The 24,758-nt window shown below is 43.1% G+C and overlaps 1 protein-coding gene across 1 annotated transcript in view; it reads left to right on the top strand.

Annotated features, from left to right (window-relative positions):
* AGBL4 (AGBL carboxypeptidase 4) overlaps positions 1 to 24,758 on the top strand; it is an 848,931-nt gene that overhangs the window by 776,491 nt on the left and 47,682 nt on the right. The window contains exon 11 of the mRNA XM_062497943.1: positions 4,757 to 4,919. Within this exon, the coding sequence (XP_062353927.1) occupies positions 4,757 to 4,919 (163 nt within the window). The remainder of the gene's footprint in view (positions 1 to 4,756; positions 4,920 to 24,758) is intronic.

Genomic DNA, 24,758 nt, shown 5'->3' with positions numbered 1-24,758 from the left:
TCTTCTGCTAATAAGTGGATCCAGTTTTACTGGCCTTTGCCTCCAATTTCTCCTTTTGTGCAACCTGAGGTTTTCTGATGCTGAAGCAAGCCAAGTCCCCTCTGAGGTCACACACACACACTGAGGAGGAGGCTCCACCATGTAGGGCCACTCAGATTCCCAGCCCATCAGAGCTACAAAGGGTGGACCAGGGCAAATTCAGTCTCAGATGTGTGAGAAATCACCCTCTTTGCCTTTTGGAGCCACTCTTGTGGCTGACAGAGGCATGCAGAGGCAATCAGCACCCTGCCTAATCTGTGAGCATGGAGTGCCCAGGGCATCCATTCTTCTGCTAGCAGGAAGATGGAGCAGTGCTGAGGAGCCAAGAGGATCCTCAGCCCTGTGGGAGATGCCCAAGCTGCTGAGCTCACAAACTGGCTGCCAGGGGGCTGAATTCACTGAGGAGACACTCTGTGGGGCAGAATGTCCTCACCAGCCAAGGGACAGGGATTCTGGCACTTTGACCAAGGGCCAAGATTTTTTCCTGCTTTGAAATCACTCCAGAAAGAATTTACATGTGATTTTTTTTCTTTCTTTCTTCCTTCCACTCATCTTTGTCTGCTGCAATGTCTGAATATGGTCCAGTTGGTTCACAAATGGCTCTGTACTGACTGGCTGTTCACTGCCATTCCCAGAGAGGAAACTGGTCACACAGTTTCACACTCAGCACAGCATGGGGAGGAGGGATGGATTTTGGTAAGGAGACCTGGGGAAGCTACCATTAATGCCTGATGTGTAGAGGGAGGGTCAGCACACCTTGAGGCTCACAAATGTGTTTGAAATCTGTTTTTCTGGTGAGTTTCTTCCCACTGGAAAGTAAGGGAATCCTTTGCCCTTTCTTCTCTGCTCTTTTAACACTGGATTTCTTGGCAGCTTCTAATTCTGTGGATAGCTATTTGTTTACTGAATTTTCTCACACCAGCTGGGAAGCAAAGTCTGTCTGTGAGCTTTAATGTATATGTGTTTTTTAATAATGCATTGCTGTTGATTTTATACAAATATCACTATTTAAGAACTTCAAAGTCTTTGGTGTTCCTCCCACCCTCCAGACTGTACTTCTCACTGCTGCTGCTGCTAACACTCCCATGCATTTCAGCCTTGGAGAAATAAATATTTGTTTAGCTGTTCTCCTGCTGTGCCTGCTCAGTGCATTTGTTTAATGATGACTTCAGTTTAGCTTTGCAAAGGGGTTTAGGGAAATAGATTCTCCCAGAAAAGCAAGAGACAACTTTCCCTGTGTTCATGCCCGCCTCTTGGCACCCCAACCCTTTTTTTCCCTGGATTAGGGTTTGATTAAATAAATGTGCATGGGCAAAACTTCAAGATCAGCTGTGGTGAGGAGTTAAAGTTTTGGCTGCTGTTTTTTGGGTTTTTTCCCACTCCATTTATCTGGACCTAAAACAGTGAGTAGAAGGTTAGACTCAGCAAATACCTGCTGCTCTTTCTTGTCATTACCAAAGTTTCCTTTAATCTGTAGTTTTCTTTTTCTCCTATAAAATATCAAATCATATTTTGGCTTATGACACTTGCTCTAGAGACAGGCCCAAGCTGCTGTTTCAAAACATGTATTTGCCATGTTCTACCCCAACCTTCTTGAGTCAAATGAGAGATTTTACCTTTTACTCAAGACACCAAGTTGGTCTACGCCATCAATTTTTTTTTTTTTTTTCAAAATGAGGACAGTGATAACCTTCAAAATCTACATTTGTGCACCTAAATGCAGGGTCAATGTTTTATTCGTAGAAATTTAGTATCACTTGGCAAAGAAATGAAAGGAGGATTTTATTAATGCCTTTGCCATTTCAAGTTATTTTGTACAGCTGAAACTGAAACTCTTCAATTAAAAAAAACACCCACAAACACACACACACACACACACACACACACACACAAAAAAAAAAAAAAAAAAAAAGGAACAAAACCCCCCACCCCCCAAAACAAAACCCAAAGCCTCAAGTCCCATGAAATAGCATTATAAAAATTCAAACTCTGAAGTTATAATTTTGGTGGGTTTTGTTTGGTTGGCTTTTTACCACTTATATGATGTCTTGATAATATTTAAACTACTTATGCTTCACTTTTGAAATCCAACAAACATACTTTTGACAATAACTAGATTCAACGTCTGCTAGAAAGCAAAAATCACTTCAGTGATGTAACACATCAGACTCTTTTCGTATATTTCCAGGTGACAAGTTTTTAGCCAATTGCAGATTTTTTTAAATTATTGTTATGCTTCAGTGCATGACCTGGCACTTGTGTGGCTGAGTTTCATCTGACTACAATCACTCCGGCCCTCAAAGTCATCCCACTGCTTTTTTATTTGTATGATATTCAGAGCCTCCTCCATAATGATGATTCATTCCACAGTGTGTCATCAGCAAATTTTGTTGGCATGGTCCTCCTTTACTGTGCCAAGAACTGTGAAGAAAATATTATGTAAGATTTATCTCAAGAATCATCTATTAGGAATTCTACTCATAACGTTCTTTTAGCCTGATTAAGATAATGGGAAATAGGAAAAGGATTTCATGTGCAAACTGTATCCCAAAAATACAAACTGTACTCAGCAGATACTTTCACAATTTGTTTTTAACATCGTTGATGAGATTCCATAATCTTCACAAATGTTCCATATCAGTAACTGAGTCTCCTACTCACTGAAGTAATTCTATCCCTAATGTCTTCCCTGAGTCACCTCCTCCCACATTTTCCTTGTTTTTCCTGTGCCAAATACAGCCTCAAAATTAGCTTAGTCCCTTTGTGAGTGATGCTTCTGCACACAAAGCCCAATATCCTGTCCTGACACATTTGTTGTCCTGTTCCTTTGAGTTGTTTCCATCAGCAGTTGATGCTCTCATGCATTTAAAGTTCCACTACAGGCATTTGTTTGAACATGAAGCACCATCCACTGAAGTTGATGTTCACTTGGGTCCAGAAGCAATCCCCTGAGCATGATCATCTTCCTCTGTTTCTGAAATTTAACTGAGGACAAAGCTTCCCTCAGTTTCAGGATCTCAGTAGTCTTTTGAAGGTTTCTTTTGCAGGAAGCCAGAGAACATTCCCTCTCGTAGACCTCTTTAAGCATTTTATCCCATATATCAAATGAACAGTTAATTTTCCCAACATTCCTTATGAGTGCTTTGTTCCCTCTTCCATAGGTATTCAGAATATCCTGCAGGCTTCTGCCATATCATTTGGCAGAAATTATACAGTATGTGCATAGGAGAATGCATTACCGTAAAGACAATAAGTTGCATTTGGAAACACCTATATGTAATGTTAAGAAACCCAATTCCATTTTATTCTAAATAAGATGGAAAACCTTCCACTTTACAACATGAGAGTGACTTCAAGACATTCAGAATGTTAATAAGCCCACAGGTGTTTCTACTTTTTATATCTCCTGGCACACAGTATTTATCAAGAATTGTTGCTCATTTCAGTATTAGTCTGATTTTCTCAGTCTAGTGAAATTCAATATTTTGAACCATTGCATCTAATTTCTTAAATGCAAAGGAAATTTTATTTCCCCCAGTTTTGGTAAGGGATGGATTTCATAAATATTCACATTGTGTTATCTAAAAAAACTAGCAGCCCTAAGGCTCCATAGGAAGACACTGGACAGCTCAAAGAATTCACCATAGGCACAATGACTGAACAATGAGCTGTGTGAAGGGTCCTTTTGAGTTTCACTGGCAACATAAAATTCTTACAGCAGGAGATATTATGACCTTTTATACAACAGATCCAAGTTGAATATTTTTTTTCTTTTTTCTTTTTTTTTTTTTTTTTTGTGGTTGTCAATACCATGTGCTGAGCCCATGTTGGCTCAGTCTACTGGTTATGAGGTTTCTGAATAGAGTCCGAAAATCAAAATGAAATCAGAATCCATTTTTCTGTCTAGTTGGTAGGAACAAGCTCTGAGACTTCAATCAACCTGAAGATGAGCTGCCCTTTAGTCTCCAGATGTCATGGCTTCAAAGGAGAGCTAAAACTCATTTATGGAAATACTTGGAGTCTTCCCCTCCACCCCTCAAATGAATAGTCATAAAGCTGTAGGGTTCTTAAAGCGAGATCTCCAGTAATAGCACAAAATAGTGCCTTTTATACTGTGCTGCTAGTGCTGTAGAATAGTGAGGTAGATTTTTCCACCCAGAGAACAACACTCCGTTAACATTTAAGTTAGTGAAGTGGAAATTTCTGTGACCTGATTTAAGAACCAGTCAAATGTCTTAGGTGAGAAAGTTTCACCAAAATGTAAATGCCACTGTATTTCTGCTTTGATTAAGAGTCCAGGTGAAGGGGTGGGGGGAATGGTTATGATACAGGGGAATGCAGTCATAAAGAGGAAACGAAGGAATCCAATATCCAGGTAATGGTGCAGCTTAACTCCTGAGCAGGGGGATCTGGAAGGCTTGCTTTCAACTCTTTCAACTGCATATGACAGCCTTGCTTTGTGTTATCCAAGAGGGAAGAGGAAAAGCTGATATTAATGGTGAACCCAGGTGAATTTTGTGAAAGTCTGTGAGGCATCATTTATAGCCTGTGTGCCAGAACTGTGCTTCCCCTCCAGACCATGATCAAAAGCCTGAGCAGTCTATACAGTGTCAATGAGATTTGGCAATGTGAGTGAAGCCGCTCTCTCTTCTAAGAGACTCCTTCCCTTGCTCCTCTCCTGACCTCTGCTCATGTCCCTGTGTTCTTGCTCCTGCAGTCCAGTACCTCATTCAACAGGGATGCTGTGAAAGCTGGGACAGGCCGGCGCTTTCTTGGCGGGCTCCTAAATGACACATCCTACTGCTACACCCTGGAGGTCTCCTTCTACAGCTACATGTTGGGTGGAACTGCTACTGCTGTGCCCTACACCGAGGAAGCCTGTATCCTTTTGAAATCCATCCCCTTGCACCACATGTGAACCAGGCACTTAAGGTAAATACTTCTGTCTCCATAAGAGTTTGCCGAGATAGAAACACACACAAGTGGAAATGTGAGTCGGCTCCTGATGCTTTAATTTCCCCTATATTGATTCTCCATACTGTGGAAATTCAAGAAGAGAAAGACATGAGATCAAATAAGCCATTTCCCTCTTGTAGGAGATTGTCTCATACACCTGTTAAAGAAGCTGCTCCTGGAGAGTCTGTGATCCATTCCCCTCCATAGTCTTCCATTTCTTTCTTCATTTCTCTCTTTATTTCCTCATTAGCCCTGCGTTTGTGTTATTGTTTTAATAGCAAGTTGAGAGTACATCTTTGGTGCTGAGTAAAATATCTTCTCTGCCTTTGAACTGCAGCCAAAAGGATCCATTAGGTTCTGCAGCTGCCTCGAGGACAAATCTTCAATGCCAGTTGACAAAGAAATGGAAGTCAAATAGTGAAAACAAAACCATCAAAGTTGTTGGCATTTCTGAGTGCTCAGATAGAAGCGGTGTCTCATTCCTCAAAAAACACATATCCATCTGGCTATCTCAATGTATCAGCAATTTGTAGAATTGTTCTGACTGGTCTTATGATCTGCTTTATGTTTTTCTTTTTCTTTTTGTCACCATGCTCAATCAAACAGCCAGTGCCCATATTTCAGCGCTGGGTATGTTATTTCATTTTGTCATTCTATCATGGCAGCTTTTAAAATTTCCACAGGTTTAGAAACAGTGCAGAAGGAGAGAGATTAGCTGTGATTGCCTATTTACCTCTCCACTGCATTTTGGAGGTTGGGGGAAGCAAGGGAGAAATTTTCATACGTGACATAATTCTTCACCATCCATGTATATGAGCTCTCAGTATGGGAATAAGAGCAAGAAACAGGGATCAGGGAAAGGAATTGTTTGTCATTTTAGGCTTTTCTGGTTTGACTTCTCCACTGAAAGTGAAATCTGGGGGAAGGAGATAGATGAATATATTAAAGTGACTTACCAGGCTAGAGCATTTGGAATATGCCCCTTTTTGCCCTGTAAAGTTAACTGAAGGAAAAGCTCCTTGCAGCATACACAAATGTAGTATATCTTCCCACTGTGGAAAAAAAGGTTGCTACTGTTAGGTTTAGGTATTTATTTTCTTACGTTGCTAATTTGGTGTTTCAAAACCTGTGCCTTAGTCTTACCTTTGATTTTCTCCCTCACTTTGTGCTCGTTGTACTGAAAACTGCTTTTTTATCTTCCTTATTTTTCAAGAACAGTTTTTACAGTGAGGAATGGAAAGAGCCTCTATACACATGAGATCATGATTCCTTTGGATATGTTTTCCTTCATGACTGGTAGATCAGAGGGGGTTTTTCTGTAAAGATTTCTGGTTTGTGCTTCACGTTGCAGAAGTTTCACCTGTGGGGTCCAACATCTCCATTTGCTTGGCTTGCCTTGTATGCTGCAGGCAGAGATGCTCCATTCTCTGTTCATCCCATCAGCAGCTGGGGCACAGAAAACAGGCTCCAGATCAGAGAAACCTTCTTAGAGCTGGCATAGGGAAAGCTCAAGCAGCAGCTTGGTTTCTGCAGTTAGGGTTTCACCCAGCTGAGTGGAAAAGGAGAAGCAGGTTTTGGTTGGCCTGGCAGACAGCAACCAGGGGAGACTCTTTGCCCATGGAGTATGCCCCACTGGCATTTTGCCCTGGAAGGTTTCGATTATTTCCTTTTCAGTGTAGGAATTCTATGCAGAATACTGCCTGTGAGATCTTTTCCTCACGTGTTCAGTTTTCTAGTTAGTGAAAGAAATGAAGCTGCTTGAAGTAGTCTCTAAATTGCTCTGATCCAGCATAGGAGTAGCCACTGGATTTATGCACATCCTGTCCTGGCAGGGGAGGAAGTTTCACATCACTGAAGTGCCTATGACCGAAAGTAAAACAATTGCAGAACATTCCAATTTAGCCTGAACAGCCCTTTCAAGCTATTTGCAAGTCAGTGATTAATTAATGCTCGGATTTTTAATGGACCTGAACCAAAGACACAGGCAGTCAGTTCATATTGGCCTCCAAGGACAGGGCTGTTTCTATTAACTATCTACTTACATGCAGGCAGCAACTCAAGCAAATAAATGAAGACAATACAGCAAGCCCAAGAACTGTGAATTGATAATGCAAGTATTCTGGAAATCTGCCTTTGAAGATGTATTTCTTACAACTGTGTTCATCCCACTGATGTTATTAGGTTGTATGAGTATTTTTTCCTTTTCCTCTCTTTCCCTTTCCTTTTTTTCTTTTCATTTTATTTTTCTCCTTTTCCCCCTTCCCTTTCCTTTCAATGGAAACAGAATCAGGGAGGCTAGGATTGTTCAAAGCTTCTACTGTTGGATTAAGAAGTGCAGACTGAGATTCAGCCTCAAATTCAGGTCACCCGTGACCATAAAAAGAGGCTACAAAGTGGATCACACATCCAGAACTAGCCATGCTGGCTTCTTTTAGAGAACAAAATCAATTAGGCTGTCCAGATTCTGCAAAATATTAATTTGGCCTAATGTTGTTCATGTTGACAGGTAGGAAAACTGAAAAAAACTCTGAATAGACTCGTGTTTGGAGTGGTGCAAAGTAATGATACCTGTCAGCTTTTCTTTACAGCATTTGTGGCAAATAAGATCACAGTACTATTCCCTTCCATGCCATTATATAAGTGGATCAGATTTGTTGTTGGGCTTTTATCTCTTCATGTTCTCCAGGTTTTACATGTTCACTCTGTTATCCATACAAACCTCTCTGTGACAGTAACAGATATATTTTTACATTGAGTGAGATTATCCATTTTTTTTCAAATTTGTATGACTGACTTTGTAATTTTTGAGATAAGTGGATACCTTACATGTGTGAAAACGGAAGACTTTCAGTCTAAGTGTTTGAATTCTTACTGTTAACGTGGACAGTAACATTTTTCAGTAAGAAAAGTAAGGAAAAAAGGATGGTAAGACATCATTAGAAGTGTAAATCAGTTTCAAATTTACTTCAGTTAGTGTGACTGAATGTTCTAGATTAATTGGTTCAGAATTTAGAGGATGACACCTAGAATGTTCCAAAAAAAATTTGTCTACTGAGGCTGCACTATTTAAATGCAAGCCAGGAGGGAAGGGTCTTCCTTCAGCCTGTGCAGGGGGTGTATGTTTGTGGCATATATGGTGGGATAACATCATGCAGAGTGTTGAGTTTCTGGCCTTTCCTAATACAGAGAATTAACATGATTGCATCAATGTCTCAGGCCTTGATTGGCAGGATATCACTAATGGTTACTGCTGGAGTTCCTCTTGTGTTTTCATCCAACAAACAAAGCACTTAGACATTCCTGCAGAATTGTGTGTGTGCCTGCTAGGTCTGTGTCTAACAGATACATACCTGGAGTGTGAGAAACATTAGGGATATGTTCTGTAAGCTCTGCAGAAAACCCTACGATAACACATGCTGCAGATAACAGTGAATGGACTCTGTTTCAAAGACATAATAAGAGGATTGTAGGCTTGTCTGTTAGTCGCCTGGAAGTGGACAGAGAAATGTTTAAAACCCTTCTCACACATGCACACATTTGGTGGTAACTGATTAAAAAAGGCAGCACAACAACAGTTAGCTCAGCTCCAGGTGAAGGAGCTTTAAAATGAGCTGATATGCTTCCATTAAATTCCATGTTTTACTAGGCATTTACAGGGCTTATGACATGAGGCTTGTAAACTGCTCTGTAGCACTCAGCACTCAGCTCAGCTGCTGAGCTGTCTCGATGCACACCAGCCTCAGAGCTGGGCAGGGAGCAAGGGATAACAGAGGGGGAGGCAGGATGAGTCCCCAGCTGCAGGGCTGAGCCCTGCTCTGACAGTGCACCCTGAACTGGTGCTTTCCAGTGTCCCACTAGAGCTGTGAACAGCAGCCATCACAGCCTGACCTGAGAGCAGCCAGCAAATGACTCTGACAGCAACAGAGCTTTAAAATCTATTTGGTTCATATTTTAAGTGTTTGAGCTGGATTCTTGCTGCAAAGGAGGCAGCCCATAACAGAGAATAAAAGGTTTTACTCTTCCACAGCCCAGCCATGAAGTAGGGAGGCAGAACTGATGGAGACCTGGCAGGAACTGGTACAACCATAGCTGTAGAGTAGAATAATCATTGAGATGGGTGGGCATCACAACTGTCAGCATGTCCATAGCTTTTCCTTTTGTGTGTATTATATCTTAATTGCAAGCTTCCATCAGCTGGAGAAGGACCCCATCCAAAGGTGCACTGCTGAACTCTCTCTTGTCTGTGGGCATAAAGATGTATTTATGTGGCTACAGCCACAGAATGAAGACTTGGATTGACTACAATCTCTTCAGACACCTAACAGGAGCTCACATCCTGGACTCTTGACACAGAGACCACTGGGTTCATTCTTAACTTCAAGCAAAATATCTGCCTGCTGCTTGACTGGGGACTTGAGAAGTTAAATCCCTGGAGGAAACAGTCATTTGTTACATCCAGATTCCTTTTAAAGAGTACTTGGATCTCAGTAAATGCCTTCCTGGGGAAAAGGAATCTGTATGCAAACTACAATTCCAGTAAAAGCATCTATAACTTTCAGAGCTTCATGTACCTGCCAGTCCCCTAGGGCAAATGTACTTGGTTATTTTGGGTGTTTTTACATTTCTTTTTTTGGCAACTGCCTGTCCTGATCCTCCTATCCCTTTTAGCGATATCCTTAAGAGAAGATCCTCATGAGACAGATTATGGCCCTTGCAGGTTCATTCCCAGCCAGTAAAGGCAACATTACTAGCAAAAGCCAATGAGGTATGAAAAGCTGTGCTGATAAAGCTGAGGGAGCTCTGCAGAGGTTATCCAGTGTGGCTTAGGTTTGAACCTCAGTTAGAGGTTCTTGCCAAGATGATTTCAAAGTAAATCAGGCATATATTCAGGGAAAGGCATCCAGAGGTCTACTTCTGCTAAACTCCTAGAAACATGGAGCTTTCTGTGTGTTGCAAAAGGTGGCATTAATCCTAATCCTGCAGATTTTTCTAAGAGTCACCTCCTTGCACATCTTCCCTCCAGTACTTGGTTGTTTCTCAGTACCGTGTTTAGGGCTGGTTTGGAGGAGAGGAAACAAAATTCTCTTTTCAGCTCCCCAGTCTGTGTGAAAGTGTCAAGGTTTACAGCCACAATTTCAAATGCTCTTAATATTACTGGAAGCATAGAGTTAAATTATAGAGTTGTAAAGTTACTTTATAGTGATAATGCTGTCAAGCATCAATATCTCTGCCCCAGGGCACCATGGAAACTCAGTTAATGATATAAAAAGCTGATATTTTTCAGGGTTGCAGCTGTTGGCTCATACCCAGAAGGAATCCATGTGTTTGTTCATATTGGATATATACAGTGGGACCTGCTCAAAGAAAATTAAGAAGCAGTGAAAGTCTGTTTAATGAAGTGCAGTGGAATGAAAGTACAAAGCAGTACATGGTGTTGCAGTATGCACACCTCGTTCTCTCAAAGGGCTCAATGGAGTGGACAATGCTGCACAAAAATACTTCTCTTCTGTAAGAGAGGCTGTTTGTGGGGGAGAGTTTATATTTGTATGTAGATTTGTTTATCTAGTTGTCTGTAGCACTGACTGCATCAATCTGCAAGCACTCTCTGAGAGCATCAGTAGAGAAATGGAAATTTAGGAAAGTGACTACAGTCAACTTAGGAATATGCATAATTTTTGTAATGGATTTCTTAGGATCTGTATCTCAAAGTGCTTTGATATCCTTTGATGAAAGATGCTATAAAAGTGGAAAGTGTATTATAAAGGTGCTTTTTTATTTTAAAGAAAGGTTTGGGGTTTTTTTGTTTTTTTGGTTTTTTTTTTTGCTTGAATGTAAAATATCAGTCTTGGAAGACATCTTCAAAATGATTACATTTAACCATATGATTCCAGTTGCCTTTTCCTTCCTCTTGCATATTTCTTTCCCAGGGATACCAAGGTACAGGGGAGAGAATAGATGGTAGTTGTGGGATGAGAATGTAAGCAGGATGAATATTCAGACTTATGGAAATGCCCTTAAGTCAGCTTCAGATATGAATAGAGGAGTTTGCCTTCTTTGAAGAGCAGGAAGGGTTGAGTACCTGTGAGCCTGGACTAGGGAATTTGGACAGGATGACTTGAGAACTGTCACTATTTACAACTGCATTCAGCAACTGGGACGTTGTGGACAGCTGGAGCAGAAACATCTCAGAGACACATGAGCAAATACCATCCCTGCATCCCAGCAGCTTCCTCCCTTCAGTGCTGGCTCAGGATGTGCTCCTCAGCCTAGGTAGGGCTGTATCCAGTGGCATGGGAAGACTGATCCTCATAAGTCCAGCTCTAAAAATGGTCTCATCCAGTGCAACCTTTGGGGTCAGTGTTGAGACACTGAATGCTATTGGTGCCAAACTTTCATTGAAGTTTTGCTGACTGAAAGCCTCATCGGTGCTTCCCACTCAAGCTCTCAATGATTCTTGGTCTGCAAGCACAAAACTCTCTAATTCAAAAAGGTTTTGATGCTAATATATTTTAAAAAAGAACGAACATAAAATTGTCCAGTTAATAATAAGCATCTTAATAATAATACAATAATAAGCATAATAATAATCATCATCATAACATTTTTCTATAGTATTTCTTTTTTTACACAGGAAGAAGTAACTTAGACCAAGCACAAGTTAAGCTTTTGCTGAAAGGTTGGAGGGTGAAGTTGATCACATGAGTGATTGCAGGGTTGTGGATAATATAAAGAAAGCTCTCTTCGGGCACTGCTCCTATCCTTCTTGGAAATGGCTTTCCTGGATTTGAATATCTCTGTTATGAACTTTCTTTTTCTTAAATTTGTATTTTTCCTTTTCTTAGAAACAACTTAGACAAAACTAAGCATATAGAACTGATATGAGGCTCTTGGGTGCTCAGAACACCATACAAATGCTATTAGATCCGTAGTTAAAATAATTCTTTGGTAAATGTTAAATTCCTATTAGTAACACTTGCTAAACTTAAGTGCAAAGGAAAGGGCAAGGCTAATCTGAAAGGCAATGGAGAGCAGGGTTTAAAAGATATTAACAATTTGTTGAAAATGTCTGAGGGGAGTGGTTATTATTAGTGTCTGTGGGCTGGAGCCTTAGGTTAGGAAAGGGCTTTAGACAGTGCTGTGCTTTGAAGCTTTCCCAAATGTCATTGGGATTGAAGAGGAAAAAAAGCCGTTCAGAACAAGGAGTTTTTCAAAAAGCAATAAACAGCCAAATTGCAGTGTCTCTGGGAGAGGCCTCTCCTTTTCTGCCAGCCTGTGGTGATGTTTGTATGTCTCCATGTTTTTCTTCTTCTTCCTCTTCATTGTGCCTCTTCAAATCTGTCTGAGTCTTCTCCCCACGCGTGTCTTTTCTGTGTTCTCACCATCTTGATGGCATTTAGGTAACTAGCCCTACCCCAGGCCCTTCTCTCATCTCATGGGGCTTTTTTCAGGAGGTGTTTCACTAATCAGACACACCCAGTCTTGTGGTTTTGTTCACTTTTTACTGTCTTCCACCTGAACTATTCCTTCTTTCTTTCAAATTTTGCTATTATTGGCTTGATTACTGTTGATTAAAGGGAATAATAGCGTGGGAGCAGAAGCTCTTTTTTAACTACTACTACTTCTTCAATCTCAAAATACCAACCTTCTGAAAAGGAATCGGAGATGATTTTTAGGAAACTCTACAAAGAAACAAACATCTTTCTGTCTGTGTGTTTTTCTCAGCTGCTTGACCAATTGCAACTGAATTTGACAGTGATGAAGGTCTCAGAGATATTACATTCCTATGAGTTTCATGAAAAATAGCTGGCTGAATAGCAGAGAGACCACAATTAATCTCTCCAGTAGGGACAGCTGCATGTCTATTGTTAGAAACCAGAGGAGGACAGTAGGCATGAAAGTCACACGAAACAGATCCAACATCTCCTTTTCTTCCTGAGCATGCCCCTGGTGAGACGAGACTTCACTTTCCTGTTCTCTCTACACTTTAACCCCTAACATCTGTGAAAACCCTAGCAAAGGATATCTTGTGGCATTCTGGAAAGCAGATTGCACCTTCCCCATCAAACCTCTGCCGAAAGAGGCCAGAAACCTGTCAGGTTTGCGTTCACAGGTGATGAGAATACCCTTTCAAGCCAAGGCCAATACAGGCCTCCCCAAGCCAGCTGTGTTTCTGTAGAGGTGAAACTTTGTCCACAGTTCAGAAAATAACACTTGAACATGTCTCAGGTAGAAGCTAAAGATAACTTGCTGCTTTGATTTAGTGTTCAGAAAATTCTGTGTTTTGATAAGAGCAAGGGTGGGTCTGATTCTCTCATGTCTCATCTCTTAAGAAGAGAACAGCCAAATCAGCTCAAATCAATACCAGTCTTCTGCAGTGTCTTGTCTCTGACAGAGGTCAAAATAAGGTGCCTGAGAAGAATTTAATAACAGAATAAGCATGTAACAATTTTCCCTGAATAATCTTTGGCTTCCAGCAATTAGTGTATTGGGGATCCAGTCACAGTTATTAGAATCATGAAATCACTTAGGCTGGAACAGACCTCTTAAGATCATCAAGTCCAACCAGCAACCCAGCACTGCCAAGTCCACCATTAAACCATGTCACCAGGTGCCATGTCCACATGTCCTTTAAACCCTTCCAGGAATAGTGACTTCATCAATTCCCTGGGCAGCCTGTTCCAGTGCCTTACAACCCTTTCTGTGAAGAAATGTTTCCTTATGTCCAACCTAAACCTCCCCTGGCACAACTTGAAGCCATTTTCTCTAGTCCTATCACTTGTTACTTGGGAGAAGAGACCAAAACCCACACACTGATTATATCTGAGATAACAGTCAATGGATGTGTCTCCCATGAGCCTGTATACATTTTTAGCATCCATGCTGTTCAAGTGGAATGCAGATGGTTTAATCAAGACAGGGAATGGAAATGTCTCAGAGGCTACAACTGTCTTCCCAGTGTCTTTCTAGAAGAGAGAGGCAGCTGCACTGCCAGCACTCTACCTGGAGTCAGCAATGCATGATGCTGCCAGCCCAAGGAGAGAGAGTTTCCAGTACTTCAGTCTCATTTTTCCTGTTTTCAAGCCTTTTGATCATTGCGTTTCTGTGAACTTCTTCAGGGTCTGCTGAATGGCTGGTTCTGTTGGCAGAACACAGCTTCAGGCTCTTTGTCTCTTCCTGTGCAGCAGTGATACCTCCACTTGAGAAATGCCCATGACTGTGCCTGTTAGGACTCTCACAATCTCATACTCTTGCTGTAATACTGTGGAGATTTGAGACTGGACTATTTCTGGGCCAACAGTGTTATCATCCTGGTGTTCCTTCTTCCTTACTTAATGATTCTTCTTTGCATCGCATCCCTCACGTTTCTGCCAAGCAGATTTTATTGCATTGACTTTCTTTCCAAAGCCTGCTCAGAAGGACAGCTTTCCTTCAGCCAGGACACAGAAAGGGCCTGTGTCTCTAGAACCATCAATATTTTTCTTGAGATGATAAATGAGCTGCCAATAAACCAAGGCAGCTGCCAGATCCATCTGAGAAACAGACCTTCAGACCCGATTTGTCCGTGCTTGGTTTATTCATGTGTCTGGAAACTTTTGGGATGCAAACAGAGGGCTAGCCACTCTGAGGCAGCCACTTAGGATTACATGGTATAGATTGATGCAGTGGGAGTTTATGGGCTGGTTCAGATACAGTAGCTATTACTTTGTGCTTGCCTATCTCAAACAAGAAAATGGCTTCATATTTGTCATAGGGAACACCACAGAAGAAGAACAAAGCTTCTAAAGCAAGATCTAAATTGTCATACTTGCTCTATCATTCAGTTTGTTTTTCTTTATCTCCTCTGGCCTTTCTTGACTTTAATTCATGGTTTTGAATAATCTGTGAAATTCTGTTGTCAGGAATTTTCTAAGGAGATGAGGCATGGCTGATTACGTTGTGCCTGCAGGGATGGGAGCAGCTTTTGTGCTACAATGAGTAAGGTTTGTAGGGAGACCAGTCTGGTTTTGAACCAGATGATACAGCTGGGAAAAGCAGGCAGACTGTGTTCAGGATACTCTGGTGGGCAGCAGGCATTTGTGTGTTTCATATACGTTCACCCCAAAACTTCTGACCTTATTTTTTCTGGTTTCTACCAACAAGAGTTCTTAGCAGTATTAAGTTTGGGCAAGTTTGATGTGAACAGGCTGCTGAGCAAAGGAAAGGGACTCAAGAAATGCTTCTGCTGGGGGCAAGGCTGAAGGGAGTGTAAATGTTACTTCACTCCAGAGGGTCAGCCTGGGGAAGTGACCACAAAAAGCTCCAACAAGGAGAGAATTTCAGCTAGCACACGATCCATGTTGCCGGAGGAACCCAGGTTAGGCACCGGTGTGATGCAGGAGCTGAAGCTCTTTGCTCGCGAGGGGACTCGAGGAAGCCCCGAGACAGCAAAAGCCATCAGTGGGTGGAGGAGAGCAGAGGGTGCCCCTCTGGGGAGCAGCACCATCCCCGGGGCGGTGTGCAGGGGGGGAGATGCTTCTGCCGGAGCATCTCCCGCTTGCTGGAGCTCAAGTGCCCTCTTCTGGCACTGACCGTGCCGTCCCTCCGTGGCAGCCGGCTGGGAGCAGGGCAAGCTTTCTCGATGGTGCTAAAACCAGGAACAAAGCAGGCTTTTTTTCCCTTTGCTTCCCCTCTGTGTCCGGCCTGCCCTGGCCGTTGTAGGATATGGAGCATCCCTGGTGGAGCTGCCTGGCCAGGTCCAAGCTTTCCTGTGAATACAGGGCTGCGGAGATTGTGTTTGCATCTGAGCTGATTAAACAAAGATATTTTTATTCTCTTTTGTCTTTCCCCCCCCCGTCTTATCTGTTGTAAATCTGTAACTATCTTGATTGGGGTGGCCTTTTCCTGCTCATATTCTCTGCTCTCTGTTGCATAAATCCTCTCTTTGCTGTTCCTGACCTGTTGATGTCAATAGTTTTCACCGTGAATCCCAACGGGATCTAGATTTGACCTCTATCAATTACCAAGAGATAGCTGGTCATGAAATGAAGGGAGAAGGAAATGTGCAGCACCTGTCAGAGGAGTCCCCATCCTGGCTGGAAAAGGAAGGTTTGGATACACTTGTTAATGTCAGTTCAAGGTTAGCAGTACGCAGCACAGCAACTGCATCTGTCTGCAGAGGCACTTAAAATCAGCCTTAAGAAAAAGGAATTTCCTGCACTGCTTTATCACAACAGTTACCATCAGAGGCCTTTGCATGTGCTTTGGATTTTTATTTATGTTTAAAGAACATTTCAAGCCATAATTGATTATAGCTGAATTTGTGTTACAAAGTAGGGAACAGCAGGTCAGGACATTTATGCTATGAGACAAGACCGAGCCTGATTCCCATTTAGATGCTTTACAGCAGAAGGGTAGTAGTTTTTTCCCCTGGTTACAAGCAGTGTCTCAGCTATCGAGTGCAACGCTGTATTAATAATTCTGTACTTATTGCAAGCCCTCTGAATGCAAATCCCTCGCATGCAAGCTGGATTGGCATAAACCACTTTGGGAAGCACACACACAATTTATACTGCCCTCCACTGCCTTTATGAGCAGTAAAAGGAGCTGGAGTCAAGATTGCCAGGTTTTGCAAAGTGCTGAGCTGAAAGTGAAAATCCAGCTTCTCCCTTCAAGGTGAAAAGGACATAGGAGATCCTGGCGGTTTTGGTCTGCCTGAGGATCTTCCTGCAGTGATCTCTGCTCTGTTATATGCACTTTTAAACTGTCACATGCTGACATTGTTTTTTCCTGGTCATTTCACTATTAGTTTTAGTAAGGTCTCAGAGCTGAGACTCAGGAAAATGTAACTGCTAATAATGTGATTTTACTTAAACTTTGTACCTGTGTTTCATCTCACTTTACTTCTCAGTGCTGGGTATTTAGATGGAATTTAGGCAGAGATGTAGCTGCAGATAAGTGCAGGACCCTTACAGTGCTGTCAACCAAACCCAGGAGTGCAGGGACAGGTAAAACCATGTGCCAAGAAATGAGATGAGACAAGCTAAGAGTTTCCAGCCAATACAAGCTGAGATATTAAAGCAGTTCATGTGAACGGGCATAATTGAAGAACAAAGACAATATTCAAAATTTACCTGATGACTTTCAAAGTGATTACCTGAAGTATGACATAAGGATAAAGTGAATATAGTAATTTTCTAACATTTCACTTTGAGTCTGCTGCTCTGCACAGGAGAATTTATATGCGTGAGTGTACACATACATTAGATATGCATATATAGCAGAATTTTTTTCTTAAGTACATTCGCAAGATTCGTGAAGGAAATGAATGATGACAGCAAGATAATCTTGCAGGCCTCTCTTTGTGTGGGGAAGCTGCAAGCCACCATTGCAGTGAACAAAGATGCCCTTCTATCAGGCCTCTGCAGACAGAGCTGGAACTGGAGCAGCCCAGAGTAATGGTGCTGAGAAGTTGGTACAATAACAAGGCAAAGCAAAGCAGAGCCTAACAGGATGACAGCATGAGGCACCAAAAATAGGTGGCTTTTGTATGACTATAATAGCACCACCTGCTTTCAGAACGTTAGTAATCCTGTAAATGTGTCCATTCCAGTGAATATCCTTGAGGGAGTTGACACAGAAATCCATAGAAACGAGGCACTGGATCTGAGCAGAGAAAAGGGAGAAGAGCAGGGATGCATGAGGCTGAAAGGAGCTGCTGGCAGGGGAAAGGAGCAGCCTGGGATTGAGTGTGTGGGTGTGCAGGGGGTAGCAGAGAAGTTTGCATGCTCTTGAAGGGAAGAATTTGTTTCCTCCTCATCAAACCCCAGCCCCTGCTGCTTTCTTTGATTTTTCTCTAGCAGGGCCAATCTAGGCACTCAGTGATGATAAATAACCCAGTATCACAAGGTGACATGCACAGTGACACGATAATGTGGAGAGAAAGAGAAGAACCCAGAGGGACATTGTTTCTGTCATTTATTTCCCCAGTGTGCTCTGCAGCTCAGGCCGTTTGGGAACCCCTTCCCACTCCATCCTCAGCCTGGCGAGGGGCACAAGGGGAGCCAGGCAAACCTGGGACTGCCTGAAAATACTCTGATTTTCCTGTGAGCTTTGTCTGCACTGACCTTGGTAGGATGCTTCAGCCTTGTTTTGACTGAGGGCCTGCTGGGAGCTGGTGTTTGATCTGAGGTGAAGGGGTTGCTCTGCATGTCACGATGTCACGATACCTGTGCTGGGCTGTGTCCTGGGGGTGGTCACACCACCTCCCTCCCTCCTTCCCTCCCTGCCTTTCCCAGTTAGCAGCTTTTGCCTCTGTCATCCTAACAGGGTTTGTTTTCACTTTTTTTTTGTTTTTTTTTTTTTTAACATTGCATTTCTGTGCCATTTCCTGTATTTTGTCAAAGCAAGCTGAGAGCAGAAGTGGTGTTGTGCTGACACGAGCAGAGCATCAGCAGGGCAGGGTGCTGTGTTTGGGCTCACAGAATAGCAGGTTGTCGTTCTCTGTTGGACCAACATAAGGAAAAAAAGAAGGGAAAAAAAAAAAAAAGAACATTTTGCCAGAGGGTTTTCTGGCCATTTACCGGTGACTAGGGATGTTGAGACGTGGAGATCTGAATCTGCTTGTGGCTCTGTAAAGAGCTTTGCAGCCTCGGTGCCTGCCCTTTCCTCTCCCAGATTTTCTTGGATGAAAATGCAGGACAGGAGGAATGGCATTGTCTAGACAGTGACACAGTGCTAGGACACAGTCTAGTGAGATAAAAGGAAAATGGAACAAGCATACAGAGCAAAGTGATTTGCCTAAATCTGCACAACCAGATCTGACTCCTTCACTCTCCCTCCTGTGGCTTCTCCTTAGGAGATGAAGTTGATTGATTGAAATTGCCCTTTTTACTGATTACCATTTTAATAATCTAACCAGTTATGTCAGAAATCCAGCATGAGGGGTGGGTTTTTTTATGCAATCTGTTTGTTACTTGCATTTCTCACAGGTGGGCAACAAAATCAGACTAGTTGGGTACTCTTTTTATTTACATTTAGTTTGTGTCCTTGTCATTCAGGTATAGTGTGGTGTTAGTGCTGCAGCTGCATTTTCACATGACAGGGGAATATTCTTGTTACAAGGAAATGAATATTTTTTTTAAAAAAAATGTCCCACTCCCCACCTATCCCAGCGGGAAAAAACCCTGAACACGACATTGACGAAAAGCCCAACAAACCAATCTTCAGAAATAAATCTTGACTCATAGGTCTTGGGTAAAATCTCTTTGCATATGTGTGCATGCTTCATCTCCTTGGCAATTGTCATCCTGTGTACAATTCCTGGTTTTTGAGTGTAGGGTGGGAACTATTGCTGTCTTCTGCTTTGACATTTCTTTCTCCTCACCACCCTCTTTGCCTTTTGTTAGTTACTTCTCATGCCACATCTGACTGGTTTTCAGTGTTGTTAGGGAGTCTTCGCCTTGGAGTTTTACAAGACTTATTCTTAACTGACCACCCCATTCCTTCGAGGTTTTAAATAGGTGAATAACAACCCAGCTTCACGCCCCAGGGTACTGATTCTTGATGGGTTTTCCCACATGCTGTCAGCCTGAAAATAAATAATACCTGCAAGAAAAAGGGACTAAAATCATGCTAAATCTGCTCTTTTTGCTGAGAGCCAAACGGACTAGTGGCTGGAATGCAAGAAGAAAGGATATTCCTATTCCCTGCTCATTTGGCTGACAGCGTAATCACTCAGAGTAATAAATCTTCATTGGAAACTTAGATGAAAATGGAAAAGGAATGAGAGTGCTTTCAGAGAAGAAGCTGGGAGGGGGCTTTTGTCTGTGCTGAAGCACAGCCTCAGAGGGAGAGAAGAAGGTTTAGAGAAGCCTCTGCTGCTGGGTGCAGAACGGTCCTTAGCGCCCAGGGCTGCGCCTGGTGGCTTGTCCCCCTCAGTCCTGTCATCCTCCAGTCCTGACCTGTGGCCTCTGCTCCCCGTAGCCCCAGGTTGGAGGAGCAGGGATGTCTGTCTGCCAAATGCACCTGAGCAGCATGAAGGGGCACAAATATGGGCCAGGAATAAATGGTAGAGATCTAGAGCAGCTGGCTACCTGCTGTGCTTGCTCTGTAGCCCTTCAGGAGCCAGCACATTTCCCTGAGCCTCATGAGCAAACAAAGGCAAAAAAAAGCAACCACAGAGCTGAAACATTTTATTTCCCTTGCTGGGCCTGCCAATTAACCCTGTTAGGAGCTGGAAACCCACAGTGGGTGCATCAACAGACAAGGAGCTGCAGAGGGGGAGTGCTGGAGGAAGGCAGTGCGGGGATCCAATCACCTCCTCATAACCCTGGAAGAGCTGAGCTGTGGTGCAGGGACAGTGGGAGCCAGTGTGCAGGCACCTTCATGCTTCAGAAACCTCTGCAGGGCAAACAGAGATGCTGAGCACCAGCTCCTGGTGGGATTCTGTCTCCTCGCTCTCTGGCTGCTCTATGTCTGTTCTCTGCAAATGCCGCTGTTCTTGCTCGTCCTCATCCTCCAGCTGTGTAATCTGTGTTGGCTTTGCAATGTTTGGGGGTGTTGAAGGGGCTGGAAGAAGAAGGAGGCAGCAAACACCTCCCCCTCTCCCAAAGCTCCCCGTCTGTCACTCATACTGCTCCTGATCTACTTTAGTGCTTGGGTCTTTTTGTTTGAGCAAGTTGATTGCCTCTTCCTTTGCCCCAGGGAGTGGAAAGTTTGAGCTGCACTTAGAGTAGTGCTGACTGTGTGAGTTAGATGAAGTACAGGCCACACAGGATGTATTTTGTTTGTTTCCTTCGTCAGCTGCACCAGGGGATGTAAAGAGATGGTGGAGATGAGAGACAGCGAGCAGAACAGGGCATCCTTCATTGTGAGGATGATGAAGAAGTGATTGTACATGGGGGCTGTTTGGCACCTTGGGTGCAAATTAGTCGAAGTTACTTGGCTCATTTCTTTCTGCATCACCTGTTGTGTTTCTACTGAAATCATCAAAGTGACACCAAAGATGAAATCTGTCCCACAGTCACCTCTGTAGCTTTTGGATCAAGGCTAGCAACAAAGCAGAGAGGCAGGCATGGTGCTTAATTAGCATTGCTTTTATTCCTTTCTGCAGAAAGCAATCTTGCCACTTGTTACTTTCTTTGGGAGTAAAAATCAGGTGTTGCCCCATCTGTGGGACTGGCACAATGGTCCTGCATGAGAGCAGCCTTGTGAGCCCTCTGGTCTCCCTGGCCTCACACCTCATCCCACACACTTCCCAGCTCCCTAATCCTCTCACTGCTAATTGCCTTTCTGGTGTCTTTGGGCAGTGGTGGCTGTGAGGGGGTGACACACAACGCTCTCCCAGCCTTGGCACAGAAGGGTGGCGTGGTTGTGGCTGTGAGGAATAGCACAAATGGAAAAAAGAGGGGATGTTTTGGAGCTGAGTGGTGCACAGTTAATATTCTGACTCTCTATGAAATCGATCTTCCAGGTGAATTTGTGGTCTCTTGAATTCGTTTTGGGCACGACACGTACCTCAAATGGAACGGGCTGCAGCTCTTGACGTCAGGAAATGCTTTCTGCCCTGCAAAAGAACACAGCTTGGATTTCTTCTTGTTTTTACACCTTCACTTCTCCTTGTAAGGCTCATTGTCACCAACGGGTCTGGTGTCATCCAACTGTGGCAGTGAGACCAACACTCTGTGCTGCAGAAATTCCCAGAGCACAACACTCAGCAGCTGCCAAAGCTCTCTGCTGGCACCTGCTCAAGGCAAGAGAGAGAGAAATATCACTTTGTGTGCCTCCTTTCATTGCTGCCCACCAGGAGCCAGCAGGGACAGCACTTTGCTCCTCTGCTTGAGAGACACACAGGTTAGATGAGTGAGGCAGACACCTTGAGCCTTTGCAGCCTTTTCAACAACCCACGTCCCTTTTTTCCCATCCCACTTTTTCCCAGCCAGATTGTGGCTGCCCCATTTCGCTGTTCCATGGAAGGCTGGCACAGAATGGCATTTCGCTGTGCTTTTATTCTGCTGTTTCTCACCTGCCAAAGTCCTTCATTTAAATGTCACAAGTCTAATTATTTTGGGTATGAGAGTTGGAGATGGCTGCATTTAGGCAAACAACAAAAGGATTCTTTCAGCAAGGCAGGAAAGAAGATCAGATGTTTCTGGTGGTTATGGGGACAGCTGTCCTCTCACCAACTTCCTTCATGCAGCTTCATTCCCTTCAAATTCATGGGTGTTTCCTTGTCGTTCCATCTAAACTGAGATAATAAATATACTAAATCCTTTCTTTATGGAAGAAATTCTTCAAGTTGAGAATGTCAGCTCTTGTGCCTCTCACTTTTCCAGCCATCTCAGCTCTGAGCAGTGGAGCAGACGGTTTGAATGACAAGAGGAGGCATCCATAATCCAGATATTACACAGAGTGCATGCAGGGGAAAGAGTGAATGTAGTGCTTGTCACAGCCCTGCAGTGAGCAGTACAATCTGCCTGGAAGGCACAGAAACAGAGCAGGGAGCACACTGTGCTGGTCCTTGCCTACCTGCAGCTAAACAGGGCCTTTCTGTGAAACTGCCAACAAGGGGTGGGTGTGTTTGTACCTGCTTGGTGCTGGTTTGGTGGGTGCCGTGCTGGTCTCAGGACCTGACATGGGCACACAGTGTGTGCAAAGCTCTCTGACAAACAAGGTCATTCTTTCCCTGGTTCTCCAGCAAGCAGCAGGAGCAGGGTTGTACCCAGCCTGCAAAGCTGGCTGTGATGGCTTCCCCTTTGTCCTGCAAAGGACAAAGCGAGCTGTCAGGGTGAGCTGAGAAAGGCATGGAGTCCCATGTGCTGTGAGTGAGCTGTGCTGCCTATTCATCCCTTAAACCTGCCAGGTCCCTCCTCTTCTCATTCCTTACTGCTCACCCCAAGTTCTTCCCAGTCCACAGGTTAAACAATGCTTCTGTGCTTTGTCGCTGCCGTGTCCTCTCTTTTGAATGCTGCCAAGTTCTTAATTTCCTTGATTTTTGGTGGCAAGGAACTCCCCAGGTCACCTGTGTATGTGGGGAAGCAATCCCTGAGCAAGCCCTCCATGAAAGGTCTCGTCCTGCCTGGTCTGGGCGCTCTATAGCACTGTATACTCTGCCAAAGCTTCAGCTCAACTGAACAGATATAAAACTGAATTAAACTGGGAGGTGCATAACTACATCCCCACAAAATAGCTTTTCAATGCCTGGATATAGTATGAAGAAATATTTTGTTATATTCATTTTAATTGTGTTAGGGAAAAGATCTTTCCCTCCTAGGAAAGTGGTAGAGACTGTATAGAAATGGAAAATAAATGTTCTTTTCCAGTTCAGAGAATGTAGCCACACCAAACAGCTGGTGTGCAGCAGAAAATTCAGGCAATGAAACTACCCAAACTTGTTTCCGTGTCCCACTAGGATGAAATGCACAAAAATGTAATAAAAGGAGTCATGATTTAGCAGTTAAGAGTGAATCAGACAAAAAACCCTCTTTCTTCCTAGTGCTATTGGCTGCACAAGGCACAATACCTGGAGGTTAATTATATTTCAAAGTTGGTGCTCTTTAGGGATGGGCCAGTTTATTAGGAGAGGCTGGAATTGTTAAAGACAGATTTTCTATGCATCAAAACAGTTCATATGAGGCTCAAGGCTTGGCTGGTCTGACCTCAGGCAGCACTATACACTTTGATAAAGCTTTTAATGGCAATAAAGTTTTACTGAATAGTACTAAAGATGAATCAAACTGGGAGACATAAGGCAGAGGAAATTCTGAAGTGTTCACCCAGTTTTTGCAGTCAGGACACCAAGAACTTTCTGATCCAGATGATGCATCAGGCTATCTTTAATAGCCACTGATCTGTTTGTGATTCCCAGTTTAGTATCTAAATATTAGTTACAATGTTGACTCAAAGGTTAGGAATCTCTAATGAATGTAAAAATCTAAGAAGATGATACAATAAACTAAAAGGAAATAAAAGAATATATTTTTTTTCACTAGCTTATTCTGTCAGGCCAAGAAATAAATGTATAAGCAATAAAAGGAACAATTTTTTTTACCGTTATTTTCTTGACCTCATATGGAAGGCTTATTTGATAAGAAGAACACCCAGGATTTGGAAGGCAAATCTACTGTGTTTCTTCCTGCCCTGCACTGGCACAACAGCACTGCTACTCCTCCTCTGGTTCAGAATGCCCCTGGATGGCCAGTGCCCCTCAGCCTTGGACTACATCTTTGTGGGGGCATTTTCCAGACTCTTCCTGTCCTGCAGTAGAGCACTGTGCATCCCCCTGTGAATGAATGTGTGACCCTGAGTCGAGAGAAGGTTGAGTAATTTGCAAAATGAGAAGCAACTTTTTTGAATTTACATTTGGGAATGACTGGGGATAGTCATTCCCAGTCAGTGTCAATCAGGATAGTGTGGAGAAGCGGGGAGACACTTTTCTGGGCAAATCTTCTTAAATGCTTTCTAAACTTTGGGGAGTAAGCTTTCTAAATTTTTGGGAGAAAGCTGTGACAGTGGAAGGGGGACACTGGTACCATTCTGCAGGTCATGTGAAGCAGAGGTATTTAATTTGGGGTAAGAAATATAATGGCTTCTTGGCTGTTGTGCTCAAGGACATGACCTTCATTAAGAGATTCAAAATGGAGTTCAGCTGCACAGTCGTAACACCTTGACAATGCTACTAGCATTTAACTTAGAGTAGCTAATAAAATGCTGTAACACATAGCTGGTGATTGATAGACTACCCCAAAAAGGGGCTGATAAGGCATTCTCACTGTGTACATAGTGTT

The sequence above is a fragment of the Cinclus cinclus genome, chromosome 8, assembly GCF_963662255.1.
Source record: "Cinclus cinclus chromosome 8, bCinCin1.1, whole genome shotgun sequence".
Taxonomy (NCBI): Eukaryota; Metazoa; Chordata; class Aves; order Passeriformes; family Cinclidae; genus Cinclus; species Cinclus cinclus.
The sequence above is the reverse complement of the archived record's forward strand: the minus strand, read 5'-3'. Positions and strand labels throughout refer to the sequence as shown.